The sequence below is a fragment of the Muntiacus reevesi genome, chromosome 17 (genome assembly GCF_963930625.1).
Source record: "Muntiacus reevesi chromosome 17, mMunRee1.1, whole genome shotgun sequence".
In the NCBI taxonomy this organism is placed as follows: Eukaryota; Metazoa; Chordata; class Mammalia; order Artiodactyla; family Cervidae; genus Muntiacus; species Muntiacus reevesi.
In genome coordinates this window covers 15868863-15892687 of record NC_089265.1, presented here as the reverse complement: position 1 = coordinate 15892687, position 23825 = coordinate 15868863, and the positions used below count along the sequence as shown (strand labels likewise).

Below are 23825 nucleotides of genomic sequence, written 5' to 3'. Positions count from 1 at the left end.
GACCTTTACCATGAACCTCATGATGTATTCACTCCCGTCGGACTCAGGAGCTTGATGTTTATCATGAGCAAGCAGGCTCTTACCTTCATGCTGAACGACTCTCTGTAGGCAGTCAGCCACTAAGCCCTTCCGGGATCTTTTGTGAGGCAAGCCTAGAGGATGAGGGAACAGAACCATCATGTCCACAACCGAAGTATGAATTAACTGTCAAATGAAAGAGGAAACCTCTTCAGAAATTCTTCCCAAAGAATAAGAAAACTGATGGCAGCAGCAGGAACTGTAGCAGCAGAAACAACACTACAAAACCAAGGAACATGAGCAGGTATACCAGCTCAGTCGCTAAGCACTTTACCTGGCTTGTCTCCCTACAAGTTGCAGACTAACCCAGCACGGTAGGTATTTCATTGTCCCCTTTCTACAGCCAGAGAAACTGAGGCTTGGAGAGGTTAAAGTTGCCTCAGCCAAGTGAGTACATTAGAAAGAAATCCAACCTCAGAGCCTGACTGCCGAGTCTACTTTCCTACCAAGAGATCCCACTAGGAGGCAGCATGAGCTCAGAGGGCTTCCAATAATTACTGGCTGGGCTGCGGCAGCCAGGGGGTAGTCAGGCTCCTCCCACCTGTGACTCAACTGAGGGGGGAACACCTCACTCCAGTGCAAGTCCCACATCCGTGGTTTATTTGTCCATCTCTGGGGAGGGAGCATGGAAAAGGATTAGTCCCATCTAGGTTCAGATTCCCTGTGATTTCACACGGAAGAAGGGAGTAAATTTTATAACAGGATGGATACGGGGGAGGGGGGACAGATAACAGAGTCTAGACAGGTGCCATCTGGATTCCTCATTAGGAGACCTGTAATTTTAAAAGGCGTAAAAGACGGTTAGCCTCAGGACAAGAGTAATTTAAAGACTGATCAAGAAGAAAAAGGTGGGAAATTTAATGTTTAGTACCTATGATGCCCTGTCCAGAAACACTTTATAGATTCTCACTTAATGTATCAGTCACGTCTTAGACACTGTTCCTGGCTGCAGAGGATGGAGTGAAAATATAAGGTGGTTGTGGAAACAGAAAATAAAAAAAGAGACATCTATGAGGAATCTGGAAGGAAGAAACAGACGGATTACAAGGAATAAAGAAACATGGTGGTTTGAAATTTCTGGTCTGGGAGGCAGATGAAACAACAGTTCCTAGAAAATGAGAAGCAGGAACATCACGGTGAGAAGCTGTTTGAGAGGTGCTGTCGCTGAGGTGACAGAGGGACATCTCTGTGAAGACCTTTCCGACAAAGCTTACGTCCCATCTCTCTGCCCACACTTGGGTGGGGTCTGGTGGGAGGACATTCCGTCTCCTCCGTCACATGCACACAACAGTGCTGTGGGCAACAACTATCTATTCTACTGTGCCTGCTGTGCAGAAAAAGAGGTGGACATTCACTCGGGAGAATTAAAGAAGCTGACTTGTATTCCTGCACTAAAGAACAACTTCTCTGCATGAAAGTTGAGTCCTAGGGATGGCTGAAACAAACAGTCAAGGTCCCCAAAGTTCCAGAGCTTCACTGTGCAATGTGGTAGCCACGAACCACGTGTAACTATTGAAATTAAGTAAAGAAACTGAAAAAATCATTTCTTCAATCAGACATTTGATATCTGTGAGGTCCAATATCCCCTGGAGGAGGACAACCCACTCCAGTGTTCTTGCCTGGAGAATCCCATGGACAGAGGAGCCTGACAGGCTACAGTCCATAGGTTGCAAAGAATCTGACACAACTGATGTCCACCATCTTGGATAGTTAAAATAATGGAAAGTTATATCGCAGGGCACTGTTCTAGACCAGGGAAAGCCACCAAACTCTTTAAGTCCTAAATTATAGACAGCTTAGATGTGCAGTCCACACCACCTCTGTTATAACTACTCAACAATGCCCTTGTGTGAAAACACAATAGAAAATATATCAATGAATGGGTGTGATGGTTCTGTTCCAATAAAAGTACTTCCCAAAACAGGTGGCTGACATGAGCCAGAGTGTGCAAACTCCTAGAACATGGGGCAAAAAAACAGACTATTTTAATCCAGAGTATATTAAAGGGGAGATCTTCAGGTTTATCATGCCAAGTAAAATAAACACATCTTTGATGTTAAGCCTACCTATAAGGCGTACCTGACTTACATGAAAAAATACTTTCCAGGATGTGGCTATAATAACTTGTTAGAGTGACTTAGTCACACTTATTTGGATATTAAAGATAATGATCAAAGATCATGTCAAGAAAAAAAAATGATTTTGGCTTTGTCACAGTTGATGATGGACTGACTTTCTTTCTGATCTTGATTAGCCAAATGACTTGGCTATCTTACACTGCTTTTGGTTTACCATAAGTTTGACAGTGTTATTAGCACAGACAGTGATTCTTGTCTTCCTTGTCTTGTCAAAAAAGGGGAAATCAAGCATCAGTGATGACACACGATAATGACTACCAGATTAACACACAGAATTTTGTAAGAAGATGAACCTGTAACTCTTTACCTTAAGCGCATAGAGACTGTGTTCAAAGCTATGTCCAATTAGTACAGGTCAGCACTGAAGAGGTTCAATAAGATAGTTTGCACATCATGGACTGAGGTCTTCATGTTCTTCAAGTCATCTTCAACCACACCAGAAAACCTGCCCCAATAAGATGCACAATGCATGTAAGTAAAGAATGAAGCTCAGTAGATTTCATCAGTTACAGTTAGACTACATTACTGACTCAATAAGACAAACATTTGATGAACAGAACAAAGATCTTATGACTGTCAACTACCCCTTTATTAGGTTATACTGGTGTAACTTGGGAAAGTTTATCATTTGGATCAATCATGTAAGGCTGGAGGAGACATTACTACAAGCTGATAAAGCTCCTTGTGAACTCTCATCTTTGTATAATCTGAGTTTTGTCAATTACAATTCAGTAAAGTTAGCCTGTCTCACATTAAGACAAAGCTAAAGATGAAACATGGGGAACATGGAGAAGCAAATGGAGCCCTAAGCAGAGCCTAGAAAAGTTAAGTTTGAACTATGCTATGTTTCTGCCATTTACTTATTATGTTTGATTTTTAACAGGTTACTTAACCTTCTGGTTTCAGTTTTCTCATCTGTAAAGTAGGATTAATTACTAGTCTTAATGGCTTAGGATGAACTGAGAGGCTGGCACTGACACATATACACTACTATTGTGTGTATGGCTTCCCTGGTGGCTCAGACGGTAAAGCATCTGCCTGCAAGGCGGGAAACCCGGGTTCAATCCCTGGATTGGGAAGACCCTCTGGAGAAGGCAATGGCAACCCACTCCAGTACTCTTGCCTGGAAAATTCCATGGACTGAGGAGCCTGGTAGGCTACAATCCATGGCGTTGCAAAGAATCAGACACGACTGAGCAACTTCACTTTCACTTTTCAATGGCTTAAGAGAATCTAGTGAAAATATATGCATACACTGAAAATACATGCATAAACCTGACATTCCTAGTGGTTTTCATGAAGCAGTTACTAAATAAGTGTTCAGAAACATAACTATTGCTGTGCCTTAGTGCAGATTAGGAGAAAAGAAAAATACTGCAAAGGTATTTTCAACTTAAGCTATATGTTAATATTATTGTCTCCTGTAAGGAAAAAAAAGACAGCTGGCTCCATCATCTGGCTTAATTAAGGAATGTGATTCATAATCAAATATTTGGATTAAGATGAAATGATCATGGATAGAATACTTGGGTTTGTTTTAAAGCAGCTCTTAAAGAATGTCATGCATTGAGTCCTTTCAACCTTTTAAGATTTGAAGGTTCTTTTGTTTTTAATGCGAGCTCTTCTCATTTTGCTGCTGTGACTATCAGTAATTACCAAAACATTTCCTGACTTGTTCCAAAAAGGAGTTAGAAAAGATTACATTAAACCCATGGAAGAACAAGAACCAGTAAGAGTACAATAACTTTAAATATAGGACAATTTTTCTGCCAATTATAGCTCAATAAAGTTTAAAAAAAGAATAAAATAGATGGGGCTATTAGGATATGGCCAAAATGAGTAGGGAAAAAACATCAAATGAGGTCAGGAGAGAGATTAGTAGCAAAATGCATTTTCTGATAACAGGAACTTTTATTGAGTTTTTATGTATACATGTTTATGAATGTGAGGGAATTTGCTAAAAAGTGCTTGTTAGCAGAATTCTCTGTAATTATTCTCAAAACTTACCACAACTTTTAATTCACTCCCATTTTGCCTTGTTGTGCTCCAAAATGATGGACGTACACACATATAAATCGTGTGTAATATATGTACTGTAAATTATATACTACATAGTGTGTCTAATATATACATGGGCTTCCCCTGTGGCTCAGCGGTAAAGAATCTGGGTGTATATGTGTATAAACTCATATCTGTTCACATGCATGTACACACGTGTGTGCATTTATTTATAGGTACACATACAAACGTGTACACACACAGGCTGTGTTGTGCTGTGATTAGTTGCTCGGTTGTGTCTGACTCTTTGCGACCCCATGAGTGTAGCCCACCAGGCTCCTCCGTCCATGGGACTGTCCAGTCAAGAATACTGGAGTGGGTCGCCATGCCCTCCTCCAGGGGATCTTCCCAACCCAGAGATCTACCCAGGTTTCCCGCATTGCAGGTGGATTCTTTACCGTCTGAGCCACCAGGAAAGCCCAAGAATACTGGAGTGGGTACACACACATACAAGACATACTTAAGCACCACTGGAAAATTCGTTATTTAAAGAAAACTGAATAAATACAATCATATCAGTAATTAACACTTCTAAATTTTCATTCTAGAATAAGATCAGTGTCTTCTATTTTATATTTAAATAAATATATGTGTTATGTCATATGGCTTATATGCCTTTAGGAAATTCAATTGAATTAATCAATGATATTATTGGGTGTTTTATATGACGCTTTTAAAAATTAAAGGCATATCTTATACTATCTTAAGTTACCACTGACTTTGGATCAGAAGCATGCCATACTTTAATAACATAATTAATAAAATAGAATTTTCACTGAACCAGTGTTCTGCATGCTGTATAAAAGCTGTGTATACTCAATGACATGTCTACAGGATTACAGAAATTTTCATCTAATGGGAATAGCATAGCATGATATTTTCAGAAGAAACCTATTAGTGGTTGAATGAATAAATGAATGAATAATTTACTCTATTTTTGCCTATCTCTCTAGACTCCTACCTACCACTCCAACATGTAAACACCATGAGGGTATGAGGCTGTATCTCTTATTTAGAGAGTTACCCAGGGTCTATTACAGTGCCTGCATAATTCTAGCAAGGTATTCAACAGAACATGAATAATTTTGAATAAATAAAATAGTGTAACTCATGCTCTAAAGTTGACTCCAGTAAAGGTACCTAGGCTAAAACTTAAACTACATGTTGAATGGTCTATCATTTGAAAAACAAACCCCTTGTATAATGCATACCTAGTGTTACAGTCAACGACCTCTTCATCTGGTTTCACAAATGCATCACAGACCACCTGGAGGCTGGGATCCATCACTGTTACTAGAGTAAGTTCCAAACCTTTGGCTGCATAGCACTATAAAGGCAGAGATATTAAATTTATATACCACATTGAATAAACCTGTTTCAACATCTTAGATATAATAAAGTACTATTTCTAACTAGAATATACAATTTAACCCTGTCATTCAGTTTTGCCAACAAAAGCCAGTGAGTGGATCTGACAGTCATATCAAAGATGTCCCAAACTTTAATTTTTTTCTCAATGTTAGTAATATTTCTGCTAATAAAATAATTTCATTTTCTTGGCTTTGGCTTTACAAGTATTTTCATTAGAGATCAACGCTATCCAACAGAAACCTCTGTGAAGATGAAATGTTCTATTTCTGTCCTGTCCAATAGGGTAGCCAGCAGCCACAAGGGGCTATAGAGTATTTGAAATATGGCTAGTATGACTGAAGAACTAAATTTTCAACTTAATTAAATTTTTTACTGAAGTTAACACTGTTTTCTAACATTATGTAAAGTTCATGTATACAACATTATACTTTGACTTCTATATACACTACAGTACGCTTCACCACCAAAAATTTTGTTTTCATCCTTCACCATACAGGGCTTCCCTGGTGGCTCAGAGGTTAAAGTGTCTGCCTCCAATAGGGGAGACCCGGTTTCGATCCCTGGGTCGGGAAGATCCCCTGGAGAAGGAAATGGTAACCCACTCCAGTATTCTTGCCTGGAGAATCCATGGACAGAGGAGCCTGGCGGGCTACAGTCTACAGGGTTGCAAAGAGTCGGACACGACTGAGCAACTTCACTTTCACTTTTCACCATACAGATGACCGCCTTTACCCATTTTGCCCTTCGCTGCTTCCCTCTGGTAATGGCTACTCTGTTCACTACCTCGACATGTTTGTTTGCTAGTGGGTATCATACTGGACAACACAGTTAGTTATAAACCTCGTTGAATGGGAAAAAAAAAAATCCAAACTATGGTTACATAAACATGGCACCATAGAGGACAACATGGTAATGATATTTGATTTCTAAGCCAGACACAGCTTCAACCGTCTCCAACGAAAAATCTAAGTTTGAAACTGCATGTTGTTGCTCTTCTATATTTATTATAATTATAGTCCACAAGTCTGCTTTCCAAATATGCCACAAGGAATAAAAATTTAATTTTATGTTTTGTTAAAGATGACTGTTCACAGGATGTTTGACACATACAAAGCACTCTGTCATATACCAGTGGATCTGATTTTCACCGTCACTGGGGGATTATCATTAACCTCGTAACTGACAGATCAGATCACCCAGGAGACTTGCCTGATAAGCCGTGGAGCTCCCCAGGTCTCATGATTCCAAGTTCTGCTTTCCCCCTACTATCTAGTACTGATTCGCATATAAAAAAAAGATAAATCCCTATAAATATTTTACTGTCTCTATAAAAAATAGTTTGTTAAAAATTAAAGCTTTTATAATGATTTGGGGGATAACATCAGTGTTCATAACACTTTTCACCCATGTAATTTCAGCAATGTAATGAGCAGGACAAGCAGTGATTATATATAAAAAGAATCAATAGGTAATAGAAAAAGGATCATCGGCCCACTCCTGACTCCATCGCTAAGTGCAGAAAGTAAAAGCGAAGTCGCTCAGCTGCGTCCGACTCTTTGTGACCTCATGGACTGCAGCCCGCCAGGCTCCTCTGTCCGTGGGATTTTCCAGGCAAGGGTACCGGAATGGGTTGCCATTTCCTTCTCTAGGGGATCTTTCCGACCCAGGGATCGAACCCGGGTCTCCCACACAACCGGCAGGTGCTTTAGCATCTGAGAAACCAGGGAAGCCCTAGTGCCTAGCCCTAAGTGCAGGCACCCGGCCAAGTCACTTAACTCTTTTTCAGCTACAGTTGCTTCACCCAAAATATGTGAACAGCATTGCAGAGCTATGTGGGATTGAGAGAGAAAGCCTGGGAAAGCTCCTTACACACACATACGTAAGGTAAAACATACCACCAACGTGCCACCTCCCAGTTCATAGCAAATACATGTGATTCCCGACGAGGGGTGGGAACTCGACCGACGTCTTCACAAAGCCCCCTAGATTTTCTCTCTGGTTGTGAACATGATGCTGAAACAAACATTGCCAAATAAGTTACCGTATATTTTGGCAAGAGGAATTAAGCTCATAAAAATTTCACCAACTGAAAATCAGTGAATTTATTAGACCAAATGTTCATCAATCCTCTAGGTCTGGCAACAGACAGCAACTCTGGTTCTGACACAAACAGAATTCTGGGCCAACAAGCCCTACCTTGGCGACCTGACACCCGGGGGATCCAAGAACACCTCTGCAACAGCTGTACCGCCTTTCTAGGCCGCCAAGGACTGCAAACCACACAAAGAAAAATCAAATGAGCAAGCTTGACAAGGCAGAGTGGCTAACTCTCAGAGCATCTTACTCTCAAAGGCCATTAAGGCCTTACCATGCAAGTGATCTGTGTCAGGTCTAAAACTCTGTATAGTTACTTGGTATAGTTACTTTCCTAGCTATTATGTAACCAACAGGAAACACTGACTCCTGGAAGCAGAATTCTCGGGGGTTCCTTTTTTTGGCTGCACTGGGTCTTCCTTATAACACGTGGGGTCTTCCATGCATCGTGCAGGATCTTGTCCACAGGGCGCACGGACTCGAGTTGCGGCATACAGGCTCAGCAGCTGTGTGCACCGGCCGAGGTCCCTGACCAGGATCAAACCCCAGCCCGTGCACTGTAAGGCAGATTCTTCACCACGGGGCCAACAGGGAAGTTGCCAGGGGTTGGACTCTGAAGGTGAGTTATAACTGCGCGTGTCCTGAACGCCTTCTTCCCCTTCTGCCCTTCACTCCCCTATCATCGGTCCTGATCCTCAGCTCCTCCCCTAGTGTCCCTTCTTCACCCTGCTTAACTCTGCCGCAGCCAGCCTCTCTAAATATTCTACTCTCTCTCTTTGCTGGAGCCCTGTGGTGGCTCCACCCACCACCCTCTCCCTTTCTGTATCTGAGTTGTTGATCTGACCCAAGAAACATCACCCAGTTACACGGTTTGAGACCATAACACAGATGCTATCTTCAACCCTGGAGGAACCTCCAAAATCCCAACATTCTCTTTTTCCACTCCTTTGGCCAGATACTTTGCACATTTTCACAGCAATAATGCTAACCCTTCATCTCTTTCTTCTCTCTCTCCAATCTTCCATATCACCTGTACCCTTATTCACCCCAAGCCCTTCTTCCCTCTGGCCCAAGGAAATGTTCTCCCAACTGTTCCCTATAACCCTCTCTGCCTACAGCGATTTCTGCACCAGTTTTTCTATAAAATCCGGTTAGATTAAATGTGCTTCTTCAAGCACGTTCTCATTACATTACTTTCCTCAAATGCTTCATTTGTACATTACTGATCAAATGCAAATTTCTCATGCTGGCACTTCTGGCTTACTTATCCAATTTTGACATCTCATAGCTTTATCTTATCTTCTCCTGAGATGAAAAAGAGAGCCAAAAACCAGTGTTAACAGAGCATGGGTTGTAAGCCAGGACACGGGCACATCAGCTCACTCAACTGCCACGCAAACCTCTTTTTATGAAGCTGGAAATGAAAGCTCAGAGAGTTTCAAAACAGACCCACATCTCAGGTCCACCAGCTCCAAAGACCCCTCCTGTTCATGATGTCGTGTGATCTAGTGAATCCACCCGGTCAGTCTGCTACTCGTATTCTCTGGCAGTGTCTTCCTCTTTTTCCTCCCTTTTGGAATCTACAGTCCCCCCCCCCCCCCCCCTAAAGCTAATCCCAAACACTCAGGTCAAATCTAAGTTTGCTTAATCTTTACTTTGTTGTTGGTCAGTTGCTAAGTCATGTCCGACTCCTGCAAACCCACTGTAGCCTGCCAGGCTCCTCTGTCCATGGGATTTCCCAGACAAGAATACTAGGACGGGTTGCCATTCCTTTCTCCAGGGGATCTGCCCAACCCAGGGATCGAACCCTTGTCTCCTACGTTGGCAGGTGGGTTCTTTGCCACTAAGTCAGCTGGGACTCTTTACTATATTATTTATTCTTATATTTCTTCTGTAGTACAATCATATCCACTACTCCTCTCTACTTCCTCTGCCCTACTTTATTTTATTCATACCACTTATTATGATAATAGCATTTTTAATGGTGTCTATATCTACATAAATGATCCATCTGTTCACCATCTATCCAAATAGCTACCTAAGGTCTGTATATATTAGGTACCAGGCTAAATGACAGCCTGATGATGGGGAGAAAAAAAGAGGGATGGACCCTTCAAAACCTTGCAGTCTTTCAGGCACAGCAGACAAATTACTAGTCATTACAAAATGCAGTCATGTGCTACCAAAGCCACTGACAGCATGTTGTCATAGAAGAGGGACAACCTGCTTATTTTTAACTTTTATTAGAGTACAGTTGCTTTACAACATTGGGCTAGTATCTGTTGCACAGCAAAGCAATCAGTTATATGTATACATATATCCCCTCTTTTTAGATTTCCTTCCCATTTAGGAGGGAGGGCCTATTTTAGATCATGGGGTTGGGAAAGAACCTTGAGGAGATCTTACTTAAGCAGAGACCTAAGGAATGAGGTTTGTGGTGTTGGAGAAGACTCTTGAGAGTCCCTTGGACAGGAAGAAGATCAAACCAGTCCATCCTAAAGGAAGTCAACCCTGAATACTCATTGGAAGGTCTGGTGCTGAAGCTGAAGCTCCAATACTTTGGCCACCTGATGTGAAGAGCCAACTCCCTGGAAAAGACCCTGATGCTGGGAAAGACTGAGGGCAGGAGGAGAAGGGGTGACAGAGGGTGAGATGGTTGGATGGCATCACCGACTCGATGGACGTGGGTTTTTACGAACTCCAGGAGATAGTGAAGGACAGGAAAGCCTGGAGTGCCGCTGTTCATGGGGTCGCAAAGATTCGGACACGACTCAGCGACTGATGAACAACAGAGGATGAGAGGAGGCCAGCATGTGAAACGGAGAGCAGACAGTGGGTCAGAAGGCACCTTTCACGGCGGTCAGCGTGGCATGAGGATGCCCATGGGAAGGGTGCAAGATGGCAGGGGTGGAAGTCAACTCTGGCAGGGCTGACAAAGCTACTGAAGAAAGTTATGAGAGCAGAGGAGTGAGGTAAACAGAATTGTGATGTGAAGGTTATTCCAGGGGCTGTTGGGTGAGAAATAGACTGGGGAGGGGCGGTGAAGCCAGGAAAAGGCAGAGCAGATGGAGTGAGCCTGGAAGGCCGCCGCAGTTCGGGTGGTGTGGCTCTGGAGGGCAGCAGAGGTGGAGAAGAGACACTCTGAGGTAGAACAAGTGGGATGTGGCCACTAGGAGATGAAAGGGCTCACCAGGGATTCCCCGGTGGCCCAGGGGCGACGACTCAGGGCTTTCACTGCTGTGGCCCGGGGTTTAACCCCTGGTCATAGAACTGAGATCCCACAAGCCATGTGGCACAGCCCAAGAAAAACCCTTGCATTCTAAACAGATGGATGAATAAATAAACAAAAATGTTAAAAGAAAGAGGGCACCAAAGGGAGATGATGATGACAGTACCCAGGTTTTTTGGTTCAAGTAGGGAAAAATCACCATCTAAGCGGGTTGTTAGGAGTTTACTCTGCTGCAGGAGAAAATGGGGGCCAGGACGGGGAATCAAGTGTTCATTCATTCTCTCTCAGGGCGGGGTAGGGGCAAGAAATTGAAGCTATTAGCAAAGAAATTGCTCTAATGCTGGCCTCTGAGAAGTAGGTAAAGTCAGCAGGTAACTGCTTGATATATATGGTAAGCTCAGCTGTGTCTGACTCTTTGTGACTCTATGGACTATAGCCCACCAGGCTCCTCTGTCCATGGGACTCTCCAAGCAAGAATACTGGAGTGGGTTGCCATTTCCTTCTCCAGGGGATCTTCCCAACCCAGGGATGGAACCCAAGTCTCTTATGTCTCCTTCATTGGCAGGAGGATTCTTTACCGCTAGCGCCACCTGGGAAGCCCCAGCTGTTTGAACTGAGGTCCTAAAAAGGCACAAGAGTCGTCACAGACATGCCTCTTGAGCCAGCGAGCTCCAACTAAGTTAAGAAGTGATGGTCAGAAGTAGGTGTTTGTAATGGAAACTTCATAATCAACAGTTTCTCTCTACCAGGTTGTATTTAACAAATACACATTGAACTGAATATCCCACCTTTCTCTCTACTGATCTGGCACCGGCTCAGCTTATCAAATAAACAGAACCACCAGATACTCACCTTTATGACTCAACACTTGGTCAAAGTGGTAGTGACATCCCTCTGTCCTGCTATATCTGCCTGTAGAAGTCACACCATAGGTCTTCCCACATCGACAGCATGTCTTCCTAGAAGCTAAAACAGGAGAATTACTCCTGAAGAGATGGCAGGAAAAACGAGGACCTGCATGCACTCTGCATTCGTGATCCTGACATGAGCACAGACTCAGTGTGATCATGAGGTACCAGGAACAGGAACGGGACTGTGTGAAGGCATGCTTACAGGTGCGCCATCTCCTGCATCAGGAATGACATGGCTCAAAACCGACTCCAGAGTCAGCCCTCCACCAGGCAGTTGTGGTGTCAGCACCACAATCAGACTGTCACCAACCTGAATCGTCATCTACTCTAGTACGTATTGGAGAAGGGAATGGCTTCCTACTCCAGTATTCCTGCCTGGGGAATTCCATGGACAAAGGGGCCTGGCAGGCCACAGTCCATGGGGTCGCAAAGAGTCGGACATGACTGAGCGAATTTCACTTTCACTAGTACATAGTAACGCCTGAATTAGGACCCAGGACCTCCTTTCAGACACAGAGATCTGTTTGTATATTAAGTCACTAAGAGTATATCTGGGCTTTTTCACTAGACCCATTTCTGTTTTAATTTTTTTGCTCATGTTCATGTGACACGTGGAGCCTTAGATCCCCAAGCAGGGATCGAACCCGAACACCCTGCACTGGACCACCATGGAAGTCCCTAGACCCATTTATGAATACTTGTTTTTTATTAATAACCCTCAAGCTGGTTCTGATGGTGAGGATGATGGTGACCACTCTTATTTGAGTGCCTTTTTTGAGATTATGAAGCAAGCACTGTGCCAAGCACTGTTCAGAGGCACAGTTTTAACGACTCTCCTAAGAACCTGATGGGGGTAGCGACCGTCATCTCATTATTCAGAGGCTGGGAGGGTCACTTGTGACTGATCCAACATCCCGGCCCAGATCTGCCTGACTGCCTCCTTCAGAGTCCAGGTTCTTAACTGTTAAGTGTACTGCCTTCCAATGAGAGGATTTAAAGAAGAGGTAAGACAAATGGTGAAAATAATCCCAAGACAGATGTTCTAAAGATGTAAAAGATGGAGATAAATATCTTCTAACCAATGAAAAATCTTTATATAAGTGCATTTCAAACTCTGATGAACCTAAGATTTGACAGTTGTGTTAATATTAAATACTCCCTTGCTCTCTCTTTTTTGCAAGGGGAGGAAATAGGTATAAATATATTAACTAACTATGTCCAGTATTTGGAGAAAATATAAAATAATAAGAGTAAATATAAGTCTTTCTATAAGAATTCCTAGTGAAAGGGTACGCAGTGTACAGAACACAGCACTGCCTACGTATGTACGGGGTACATGTGAAGCCGGAGCTTCAGAGTCAGACTCCTTGGATTCAAATCCTGGCTCTACCACTTACTTTCTGAATGACCTCTGGTAAATAATTTGACCTCCCTAACCCTTAGTTTCCTCACTGGTATAAACAGAGGTGGTAACAGTACTTACGTGAAATGGTTACTGAGAAGATTTAATAAAATTGATTAGGTACATAAAGCACTTAGAGACTAGGAACAAAATGAAACAGAAAGGGAAATCAAATGGAAGGCAGTCATGCTTTTACCTGTAATTTAATGATGCTGGCCACAATTCTTGTTTCCATGGGAAAATATGAGAACATTGGGACTCTTATGGCGCCAGTCTCAGTACCCAGAAAGGACAGTTTTCAGATCCACATACTTATGATCATTTACACAAGTTTTTGTCATGCCTGGGCTTAAAAGAATACTTTCTGATTTTTCAGGGTTGGGCTGGGGGTAGTTATTTTCACGTAACTGTTCTTCAGTTAGAAGGTAGTCTTTAAGATGTCTGTAGAGCATAATTCCTGTGAGTCCTAAGAGACAAAGGAAAGCCATTCAATACAATTGAAATAGCATTTTTTCCTTTTTTTAAGAGATGGTAACGTTAGAGTCTATCAACCCTTTTGGATATGAAATACCAGAACTCTGATTAACGTTAAGTAAGATGATAGTCTCAAAGAGTCCAAGTCTTTGTATCCTTTAACAACAGCAACAAACCAATATTGTTCCCTGGACCACGTGATGTCCTGAGCTTTTGGCAACAGATGGGAAAGTAAGAATTGTATCAGTAATAGCTGGTACATATTAAACACACCAAAAAGGACATTGATTTAAACTTTAAAGACTTCCTTCGTTGGTCCAGTGCTTAAGACTCTGCACTCTCAATTCAGTGGGTGTGGATTCAATCCCTGGTAGGGGAGACTAGGATCCTGCATGCCTGCCACGACGCACAACCAAAAAATGAAGAAAAAAAATTTTTTTTAAATAAAAAATGTGGAATCTAAATAAGTAAAAATAAACTTTATATTAACTCAGAATGGCAAGTGAACTGACTTCAATTTTACGGATGAGTTAAATGAGGTTCAGAAAAGTAACGACACATGACCAAGTCACACAGCACAGTTGATACACACACCTAGGTTTTCTGGTTTGAAATCTTGCTTAACAATTCTTAATATTTACTCAGATAATAGCACAAAAGCTTATAAGCAGGCGATAGTGGGAAAAAATGATGACTCTCACAAGGGCAAAAGAGTTCAAGTTCAAAAAGAATCTCTTTCCAACATCAGTAACCCAGTCTCAGATTCCCTCACTCTAATGAACTCTCAAGGTTTCTCTAATTTATTTCTAAAAACTCTTAGCAGAATTTACTAGACACTCTTTAGCAAACTCTTTTGTAAAAGGAAAAATCCTTTTGTTATGAGAAGGATGGGGAGACTGTAAAAGCATCGACATTGTTTCAATCCTTACATAGGAGACCTTTTTTAAAGAGAAGCACAGCCATCTTGGTTTTAATAAAAACACAATCAAATTCAAATAATTTCTTTTCTCTACCTTCTTATAAATTCGGATTTTGAGGCTGTACTCAGACCTACTGAATCAGAATCTTCATTTTAACAAGATTTCCAGGTATTCCAATGCAGGTAGAATTTGAAAATTTAAGTAGCACTACTTACTGACTAAACATACATTAACTACAAAAAAAAGTTGAGAATTCAACCCAAATATTATTTAAAAGTCTACTTTTTCATCCCCAATTTATACTAATTATTAAAAAGGATATATATGTACAAAGTATGCAGTTGATCCTTTATAATAATTTAAAAGCTGTAGTAAACCAAATTTACTTTCCCTTTAAGGTCACAATTACAAAGGCATATCACTATCACAGTTAGCTTACCATTTTTTGTTTCATTCTTTTTCAATCTGGTTGTCTTATTATCGTTACTGCTTCCAGACGTATCTAAAACACACAAGAACTTTTCTCCTGAGATGATGAATTACTTTTGTCTACTTCATAAAAATATACAGGACATAAAAATGTCTGTAGTGTAGTAAGATAATTCTTTTTATTTTAAAACATCCACCAACCTGTGGGAACAAACATCTTCAGAATCAGTTCCAAACTGGGAAAAAGTTAAATCTACTCAACTACTAAAAAGGTCAGGGAATCACATTTGCTAAAATGAATACATTTTGACTCCTGGATAGAGTATGTTTAAATTTGAGCCATTTGAGTAACCAAATGCGTTGGTTGATCTGTATTATAGATTCCATATAAGGGAATGGGTTTTACATCATCATTTACCACAACTATAACAGCTTGCAAACCATTTCTATTTTCATGGGAATATTTAAATTATGTATTTAGACCTGCATGGTCTATTTCTATGTGCTATATTTAACATGAGAAAAAGGGATAAAAGCTAGAATGCCATGAAAATATTAATCTAAGAGATCTTGTATATTTTAATACATGTATTTATGTCTACTTAAAGAATTGTACATTTTTAAAAATGCCATAAAGAAATGGTCACAGATGAACAGTTTTTATATTCTTGAGAATGGAATAGCCTTTCAAAGCATGACACAAAAGCTAGAAGCCAGAAAGAAGGGATTTACTACATTTTGAAAATAACTTCTATATTATAAAAAAAACTTTATAAATAAGGCTGACACCCAAGTGACAACCTGAAGAGAATATCTGCAGCATGTTAAAAGAGAATACGGAAAAGGCTGTCCCGAGTGAACAGGACAATGTAAAAAATGGAAGTGGGGGCAGAAGGGTGCAAAGAGGAAATTTATAAAAAGAGAAATAAAGGTCTTCAACTTCATAGTAATGAAAAATATTAAGATAACTTTTTTTTTTTTTACTATATCTTCACACTTTGAAACAAGATAAATGAGAAAGTTTGGCAAGGTGTAAGGAAAATCATATACTTCATTATTGGTGGGGAAATTAAATGGGCAAACCCTTTCTGGGGTGGTTAACAATATTTACCAATTTTAAACATGCAGACAGACCTTTTCTGCTAGCTTCTCTATGTATAGGAATCTATACTAAGGATACACAAGCTCAGGTTTAAATAAGTTCACACATATTTATCACAGAGTTTATACTTGAAAAATGTGAGCAATCTAAACATCCCAAAGTGTTTGGTTGATCTATATTATAGATTCCATATAATGGAATATTTACAATATAGGTTCTATACAACAGAGTTTCATGCAGTCAATAAAAAGTATGACATAGATCTAAATATGAACATGGATTCTAGATTAACTGACTAAAGACTTTTAAGATACCTAAGTAAGAAAAATGAGATATACTATACATAAAATGATTGTATTCATTAATATTATTCACATCTCTAATCATGTAAAGAAGGGTAGGTATGAGAGATCTGGAAGACAGCTGTCTTTGTTTTTTTTTAAAAAAAGATGTTTTTCTGTATTATTTGAATTCATTGCCATGTATTCTCAATGGGTATCATACTGTTTCCAAAGGAGTAAAATTGGCTCTTGAGGAATGAAAAAAATCTTAGATATTACAATAGTATGTGGCTCTCCAAAACTCAACTTAACTGACAAAATATTATCACTCAGTACTTAATTTTACTGGGGGAAGTAGAAAAAATAGGTTTATTAGGGGGACAATAATGATTTTTTAAAAGCTGAGAACTACTGTTCCACATGGAGGTGAATTATTTTTATATTCAGAAATAAAATATATCAGTGATAATCTCATCAGTGAAGTTATATTTACATGTCTAATTTCAAGTCTAACTGGTTATTTTCAATAACAACAAAAAATGCCACCTGCACATTTTACTCCAGAGAATATTTAAAACATACACTTCATTGAATATCTGAAAACAACCCTGCTAATGAAGAAAACACGTTCAGTGTCAGGTGTTAATCTCAAGTGTTTATCTTACTATTTAATTGAAATTATCTTGGTCTCTCAACTTAAGAATATTTATTGCTACATTCACATACATATTTTGACTGCTACAGTGTTCATAAATGACTTTTTCTTCTATTTTAGCCTAAATCACAAAGTAAATAATTAAATGAAAATATTAAACCCAAAATCTATGAAGAATAAATGTCATCTGCAACACATGAATAAATATGACAAAATACTTATCTGACTCAAGGGATGGAGGGAAATGGTGCCACAAATAAAAACAACTTATTTTACATTTTTGTGTTTGAATTTTTTGAGAAGAAAAAATACTAAATTTAATCTCATGAATCTAATCCAAGAGCCAGGCACTCATCATCATAAATTAAAGACCACTGTATTTTTGTAGAGTGTGCCTGGTGCAAAGCTTCCTCAAGCCTACAATGTCATGAACTCATTTGATTCTCAATGAACAGAGAATCTACCGTAACAGAGACACATACTGTTATAGTGTTCTCATTTAAAAGGTGAGAAAACTAAGGCTCAAAGTGGCTAAATAACTTGCTTAAGATCACACAGCAAAGGAAAGACATGATCCTCTTTTCATTATCTTTCCTAAACCCCTTAATTACTATTTTTATACCATAACTCAGTATGACAGGTCAGTAAGAAGGGATAAAAGAAACACGTAAAGAGTAATAAATTGTACAGTATATTAATAATTTATTGTGTACCTAGTATGTACAGGTTTCGTATAAATTGGCTAAATGTTTTCTCATTTAATCTTCATTGTGATTCTATGAGGATCACCCAATTTATATGAAGAAATGGAGGCTCAAGAAAAGTCCGTGTCTTGCCTACTACTGCAGAGCTGGAAATTGAATCTACGTGTGCCCAGGTGCCTAAGAAAAGTCTCTCCTCACTACAGTAAAGAGATCACTACAGGGGTTTGGAGAGAGTACCTAAAGATGGGACAGAGATGCTGAAAAAGACAAAGCTGGAAGAACAGGGGTAACATTTCTCTTAGAGAAGCTCTTGTTTGGTTTCTCTTGGCCATTATTCTTTAACGTACACAGAATCCTAGAGGTGACAGGCTTTTGCAATGGCAAGACAAGAACCTTCACAAACTGTCCCACAAAAACAATAAAACTACTGGTGAAAATAACTAATCCAACCATTTCAAAACTGAAAATTAACCAAGTTCAGTTCAGACGCTCAGTCGTGTCCGACTCTTTGCAACCCCATGAACCGCAGCATGCCAGGCCTCCCTGCCCATCACCAACTCCTGCAGTCCACCCAAACCCATGTCCATCAAGTCAGTGATGCCGTCCAGTCATCTCATCCTCTGTCGTCCCCTTCTCCTCCTGCCCTCAATCTTTCCCAGCATCAGGGTCTTTTCCAATGCGTCAGCTCTTCTTATCAGGTGGCCAAAGTACTGGAGGTTCAGCTTCAGCATCAGTCTTTTCAATGGATATTAAGGACTGATCTCCTTTAGAATGGACTGGTTGCATCTCCATGCAGTCCAAGGGACTCTCAAGAGTCTTCTCCAACACCACAGTTCAAAAGCATCAATTCTTTGGCACACAGCTTTCTTTATAGTCCAACTCTCACATCCATACATGACTACTGGAAAAGCCATAGCCTTGACTATATGGACCTTTGTTGGCAAAGTAATGTCTCTGCTTTTTAACTGAAGCCACATAAAAAAAAAAAAATTGTCTAAGAGAAACTTCGAATCTCAGTAAAACAGTGTGGTCTCCACCATTTTAGCTTCAGGCTGTTCCCACCCCCATTTTTCCCCAGCTTCGTGGCATCATAGTTGCAAAAAAGAAAAAAAAAGCGGGGGGGGGGGGAGCCTGGTAGCCAACAGAAAGGACAGACCTCTTTCAGAGCTACATTAAAAGCATCATCCCTAGAGCACAGTCAATATTTTGTATGAACAAGCAGCTCTCTGGAAAAATCTCTATTCTCAGGGGTCAGTCAGTATTTGATTTGACACAGAACTCAGCTTATTAGAGGAAAAATAAAAAACCTATCCCCCACCCCACCGAGTTCAATGTTCAAACGACACACAATTGCACTCACTTCACATGCTAACAAGGTAATAATGCTCAAAATCCTTCAAGCTAAGTGTCAACAGTACACTAACCAAGAACTTCCAGGTTTAAAAAAGGCAGAGGAACTAGAGATCAAACTGCCAACGTCTGTTGGGTCATAGAAAAACCAAGGGAATTCCAGAAAAGCATCTACTTCACTTCATTGACTATGCTAAAGCATTTGACTGTCTGGATCACAACAGACTGTGGAAAATTCTGAAAGAGATGAGAATATCAGACCACTTTACCTGCCTCCTGAAAAACCTGTATGCAGGTCAAGAAGCAATAGTAAGAACTGGACATGGAACAACAAACTAGTTCAAAATTGGGAAAGTAGTATGTATATTGTCACCCTGGTTATTTAACTTATGTGCAGAGTACATCATGCAAAATGCCAGACTGGATGAAGTTCAAACTGGAATCAAGATTGCTGGGAGAAATATCAATAACCTCAGATATGCAGATGACACCACCTGCATATGGCAGAAAGTGAAGAGGCACTAAAGAGCCTCTTGATGAAAGTGAAAGAAGGGAGTGAAAAAGCTAGCTTAAAACTCAGCATTCAAAAAATTAAGATCATGGCATCCAGTTCCATCACTTCATGGCAAATAAATAGGGAAACAATGGAAACAGTGACAGACTTTTATTTCCTTGGGCTCCAAGATCTCTGCGGATGGTGACTACAGTCATGAAATTAAAAGACACTTGCTCCTTGGAAGAAAAGCTATGACCAACCTAGACAGCCTTTTAAAAGGCAGAGACATCACTTTGTTGACAAAAGTCGGTATGGTCAAAACCATGGTTTTTCATGTACGAATGTGACAGCTGGACCATAAAAAAGGCTGACTCAAAGAATTGATTCTTTCGAATTGTGGTGTTGGAGAAGACTCTTGAAAGTCCCTTGGACTGCATGGAGATCAAACCAGTTAATCCTAAGGGAAATCAACCCTGAATATTCACTGGAATGACTCTTGTTGAAGCAGAAGCTCCAATTCTTTGGCCACCTGATGTGAAAAGCCGACTCACTGGAAAAGACCCTGATGCTGGGAAAGATTGAGGGCAAGAGGAGAAGGGGGCGACAGAGTATGAAACGGTTGGATGGCATCATCAACTGAATGTATTGAGTCTGAACAAACTGAGAGAGATAGTGAAGGACAAGGAAGCCTGGTGTGCTGCAGTCCGTAGGGTCACAACAAATTGGACACAACTGAGTGAGTGAACAGCAACAACGATCCCCCGGAGTATTCTCAGAGCAGGAGCACCTGGGTGGCAACGCGGCAGCTGCCTCAGGCTATGGTTTCAGTTGGGTAAACAAGAACCTGACTAGAAATTTAAAAGGAAATCTTGGGGAAACTAGAGGACCCCAAGAGACTTTGAAAAGCTCTGATGTATTTCTCGGGCACAAAAGGTGATCCAAGAAAGATTTGGAAAAGAGAAGTTCCTGCTAACTCATTAACAGCTGACCTTGAAACCCTGCACAAAATGAAAGTAAAAGTTAAGACTGTCTTATAAACCACAAGTTTGAAGGCATGCCTTCTCACAAAGATCCCCTAGGCATTTAAGAAACTTTTCTAAGTCACTGGCTGAAAACTAAATTGTGTTGATACAGGGTGACTCCTAAAATTAAAAGTGAAGTGAAATTCGCTCAGTCATGTCTGACTCTTTGCGACCCCATGGACTATACAGTCCACGGAATTCTCCATGCCAGAATACTGGAGGGGGTAATCTATCCCTTCTCCAGTGGGAGACCAATTCCTGACTCAGGAATTGAACCAGGGTCTACTGCACTGCAGGCAGATTCTTTACCAACTGAGCTATCAAGGGAAGCCCAGATTAAAAATAAAAGAATTTTTAAAATGCCACCAGAGAACTTAGTTGCCAAACACTGGAAACAATATGGAATCTACAAGATTATGTCAGAAAAAACAGTAAACAAGTAAGAAGCAGCAAGAAAAAAATTAACAAAAACCTAGCAAAAAATAAATATCTATCTGATGTTTGATTTATTTCAATACATTATTTAACTGTATAATTTTCTACAAAAAGTCATGACACATGTAAAGAAGCAGAAAAATATATCACAAACAGGGGAAAAAAGCAGCCAAGAGAAAATGTCCTTGAGAAAGCCCAGATTGGGGACTTAATAGACAGAGACTTTTGGTCTTTTAAAGAGAAAAACAATAAAGGACAGAAATGGTAGAGACCTAGTAGAAGCTGAAGAGATCAAGAAGAGATGGGAAGAATACACAGAAGAACTGTACCAAAAAAATCTTAATGAACCGGATAACCACGATGGTGTGGTCAGTCACCCAGAGCCAGACATTCTGGAGTGTGAAGTGAGGTCGGCCTTAGGAAATCCACTGTCAATAAAGCAGGTGGATGCAAAGGAATTTTAACAGAGCTATTCAAAACTCTAAAAGATGATGCTATTGACATGTTACCCGCAATATGTCAGAAAATCTGGAAGACCCAGAAATGGCCACAGGACTGAAACCCTGGCTACAGGAAAAGGTCAATCCTCATCCCAATTTCCAAGAAGGGCAGTACTAAAGAATGTTCAGACCAGTGGACAATTGCACTCATCTCCCTCATGCTTAAAATCTTGCATGCTAGACTTCAGCGGTATGCAAACCAAGAACTTGCAGACATCCAAGCAGGGTTTAGAAAAGGCAGAGGAGCCAGAGATCAAATTGTCAACATTCACCGGATCATATAGAAAGCCAGGGAATTTCAGAAAAACATCTACCTCTGTTTCACCGACTATGCTAAAGCCTTTGACTGTGTGGATCATAACAAACTGTGGAAAGCTCTTACAGAGATGGAAATATCAGACCATCTTACCTGTCTTCTGAGAAACTTGTATGTAGGTCAAGAAGCAACAGTTAGAACCCTGTATGGAACAACTGATTGGTTCAGGGTTAAGAAAGGAGTATGACAGGGCTGTCTGTTGTCACCCTGTTTATTTAACCTGTATGCTGAGCAAATCATGAGATATGCCAGGCTGCATGAGTTACAAGCTGGAATCAAGATTGCTGGGAGAAACAACAACAACCTCAGATATGCAGATGATACCACTCTAATGGCAGAAAGTGAAGAGGAACTGAAGAGCCTCTTGATGAGGGTGAAGGAGAAGAGTGAAAGAGCTGGCTGAAAACTGAATATTAAAAAAAAAACTAAGATCATGGCATTCAACCCCATCACTTCATGGCAAATAGAAGGGGAAAAGGTAGAAGTAGTGACAGATTTCCTCTTCTTGGGCTTTCAAATCACTGTGAATGGTGACTGTGGCCATGAAATCAGAAGATGATTGCTTCTCGGCAGGAAAGCTATGACAAATCTAGACAGTGTGTTGAAAAGTAGAGACATTACTCTGCTGACAAAGGTCTGCATGATAAAGGTTATGATCTTCCCAGTGGCCACATATGGTTATGAGAGCTGGACTGTAAAGAAGGCAGAGCACCTAAGAATTGATGCCTTTGAACTGTGGTGCTGGAGAAGACTCATAGGAGTCCCTTGGACAGTGAGATCAAACCAGTCAATCTTATAGGACATCAACCCTGAACATTCATTGGAAGGACTGATGCTGAAGCTGAAACTCCAGTATTTTGGTTATCTGATGCTAACAGGCAACTCATTGGAAAAGTCCCTGATGGTGAGAAAGATTGAGGGCAGAAGGAAAAGAGGGCATCAGAGGATGAGATGGCTGGATGGCATCACCAATGCAATGGACATGAATTTGGGCAAATTCCGGGATATGGTGAGGGACAGGGAGGCCTGGCGTGCTATGGTCCACGGGTTCACAAAGAACTGGACACCACTGGGTGACTGAACAACAAAAGACACATACTTTAAATCAGCGATTGTAAATATGTTTAAAAATTAATGGAACAATGTCTAGAGAATTAAAACAAAGTGTGAAAATGATGTTTCATCAAATAGTACCAATAAAGAGAAATAGAAAAATAATCGAAGTTCTGAAGTTAAAAGATGCAAAAATTACATGAACAATTCACTGTAGGGGTTCAACTACAGATGTAAACTAGCAAAAGACATAAACAGTGACCCTAAAGACAAATCAATACAGATTATTCAGTTTGTGGATAAGGAAAAAGAACAAAGAAAAATTAACAGCATGTCAGATGCCTATGGGCCACCATCAAACAGACCTATATACACATAATGTGAGTTGCACAGAAAGAGAAAGGAGCAGAAAATACTAAAGAAATAATTGTCTTAAACTTCCTGAATATTATGTAAAATATTAATCCATACATCCATGATGCTCAACAAACTCCAAGCAGAATTTATTTACAGAGAGTTACACCTAGGCATGCCACAGTCAAACTGACCAAAGCCAAAGACAAAAAGAAAATCTTGAAAGTATTAACAGAAAAATGGCATCATGTTTAAAGAATCCTTAATAAGATAAAAGCTGATTTCTCATCAGAAACCATGAGAACAGTGAAATGACACCTCTAAGTGTTGGAAGAAAAAAACTATTAACCAAGAATTCTACATCCAGCTAAACTCTGCTTTACAATGTAGAGGAAATTAAGACATTCCCAGATAAATCCAGATGGCACTAGTGATAAGGAAGCCACCTGCCAA

The 23825-nt window shown here is 40.3% G+C and overlaps 1 protein-coding gene across 1 annotated transcript; it reads right to left on the bottom strand.

Moving 5' to 3' along the window:
• Positions 1–16: 16 nt before the first annotated feature.
• LOC136148753 (putative exonuclease GOR) lies at positions 17–12201 on the bottom strand. Its single transcript, XM_065908426.1, has 6 exons — positions 12045–12201; positions 11821–11934; positions 7842–7915; positions 5486–5601; positions 2524–2661; positions 17–152 (listed from the first exon to the last, which is right to left on the bottom strand). The coding sequence occupies exons 1-5, from the start codon at positions 12199–12201 to the stop codon at positions 2562–2564; spliced, it is 561 nt and encodes a 186-aa protein (XP_065764498.1). The 3' UTR covers positions 17–152; positions 2524–2561.
• Positions 12202–23825: the final 11624 nt, after the last annotated feature.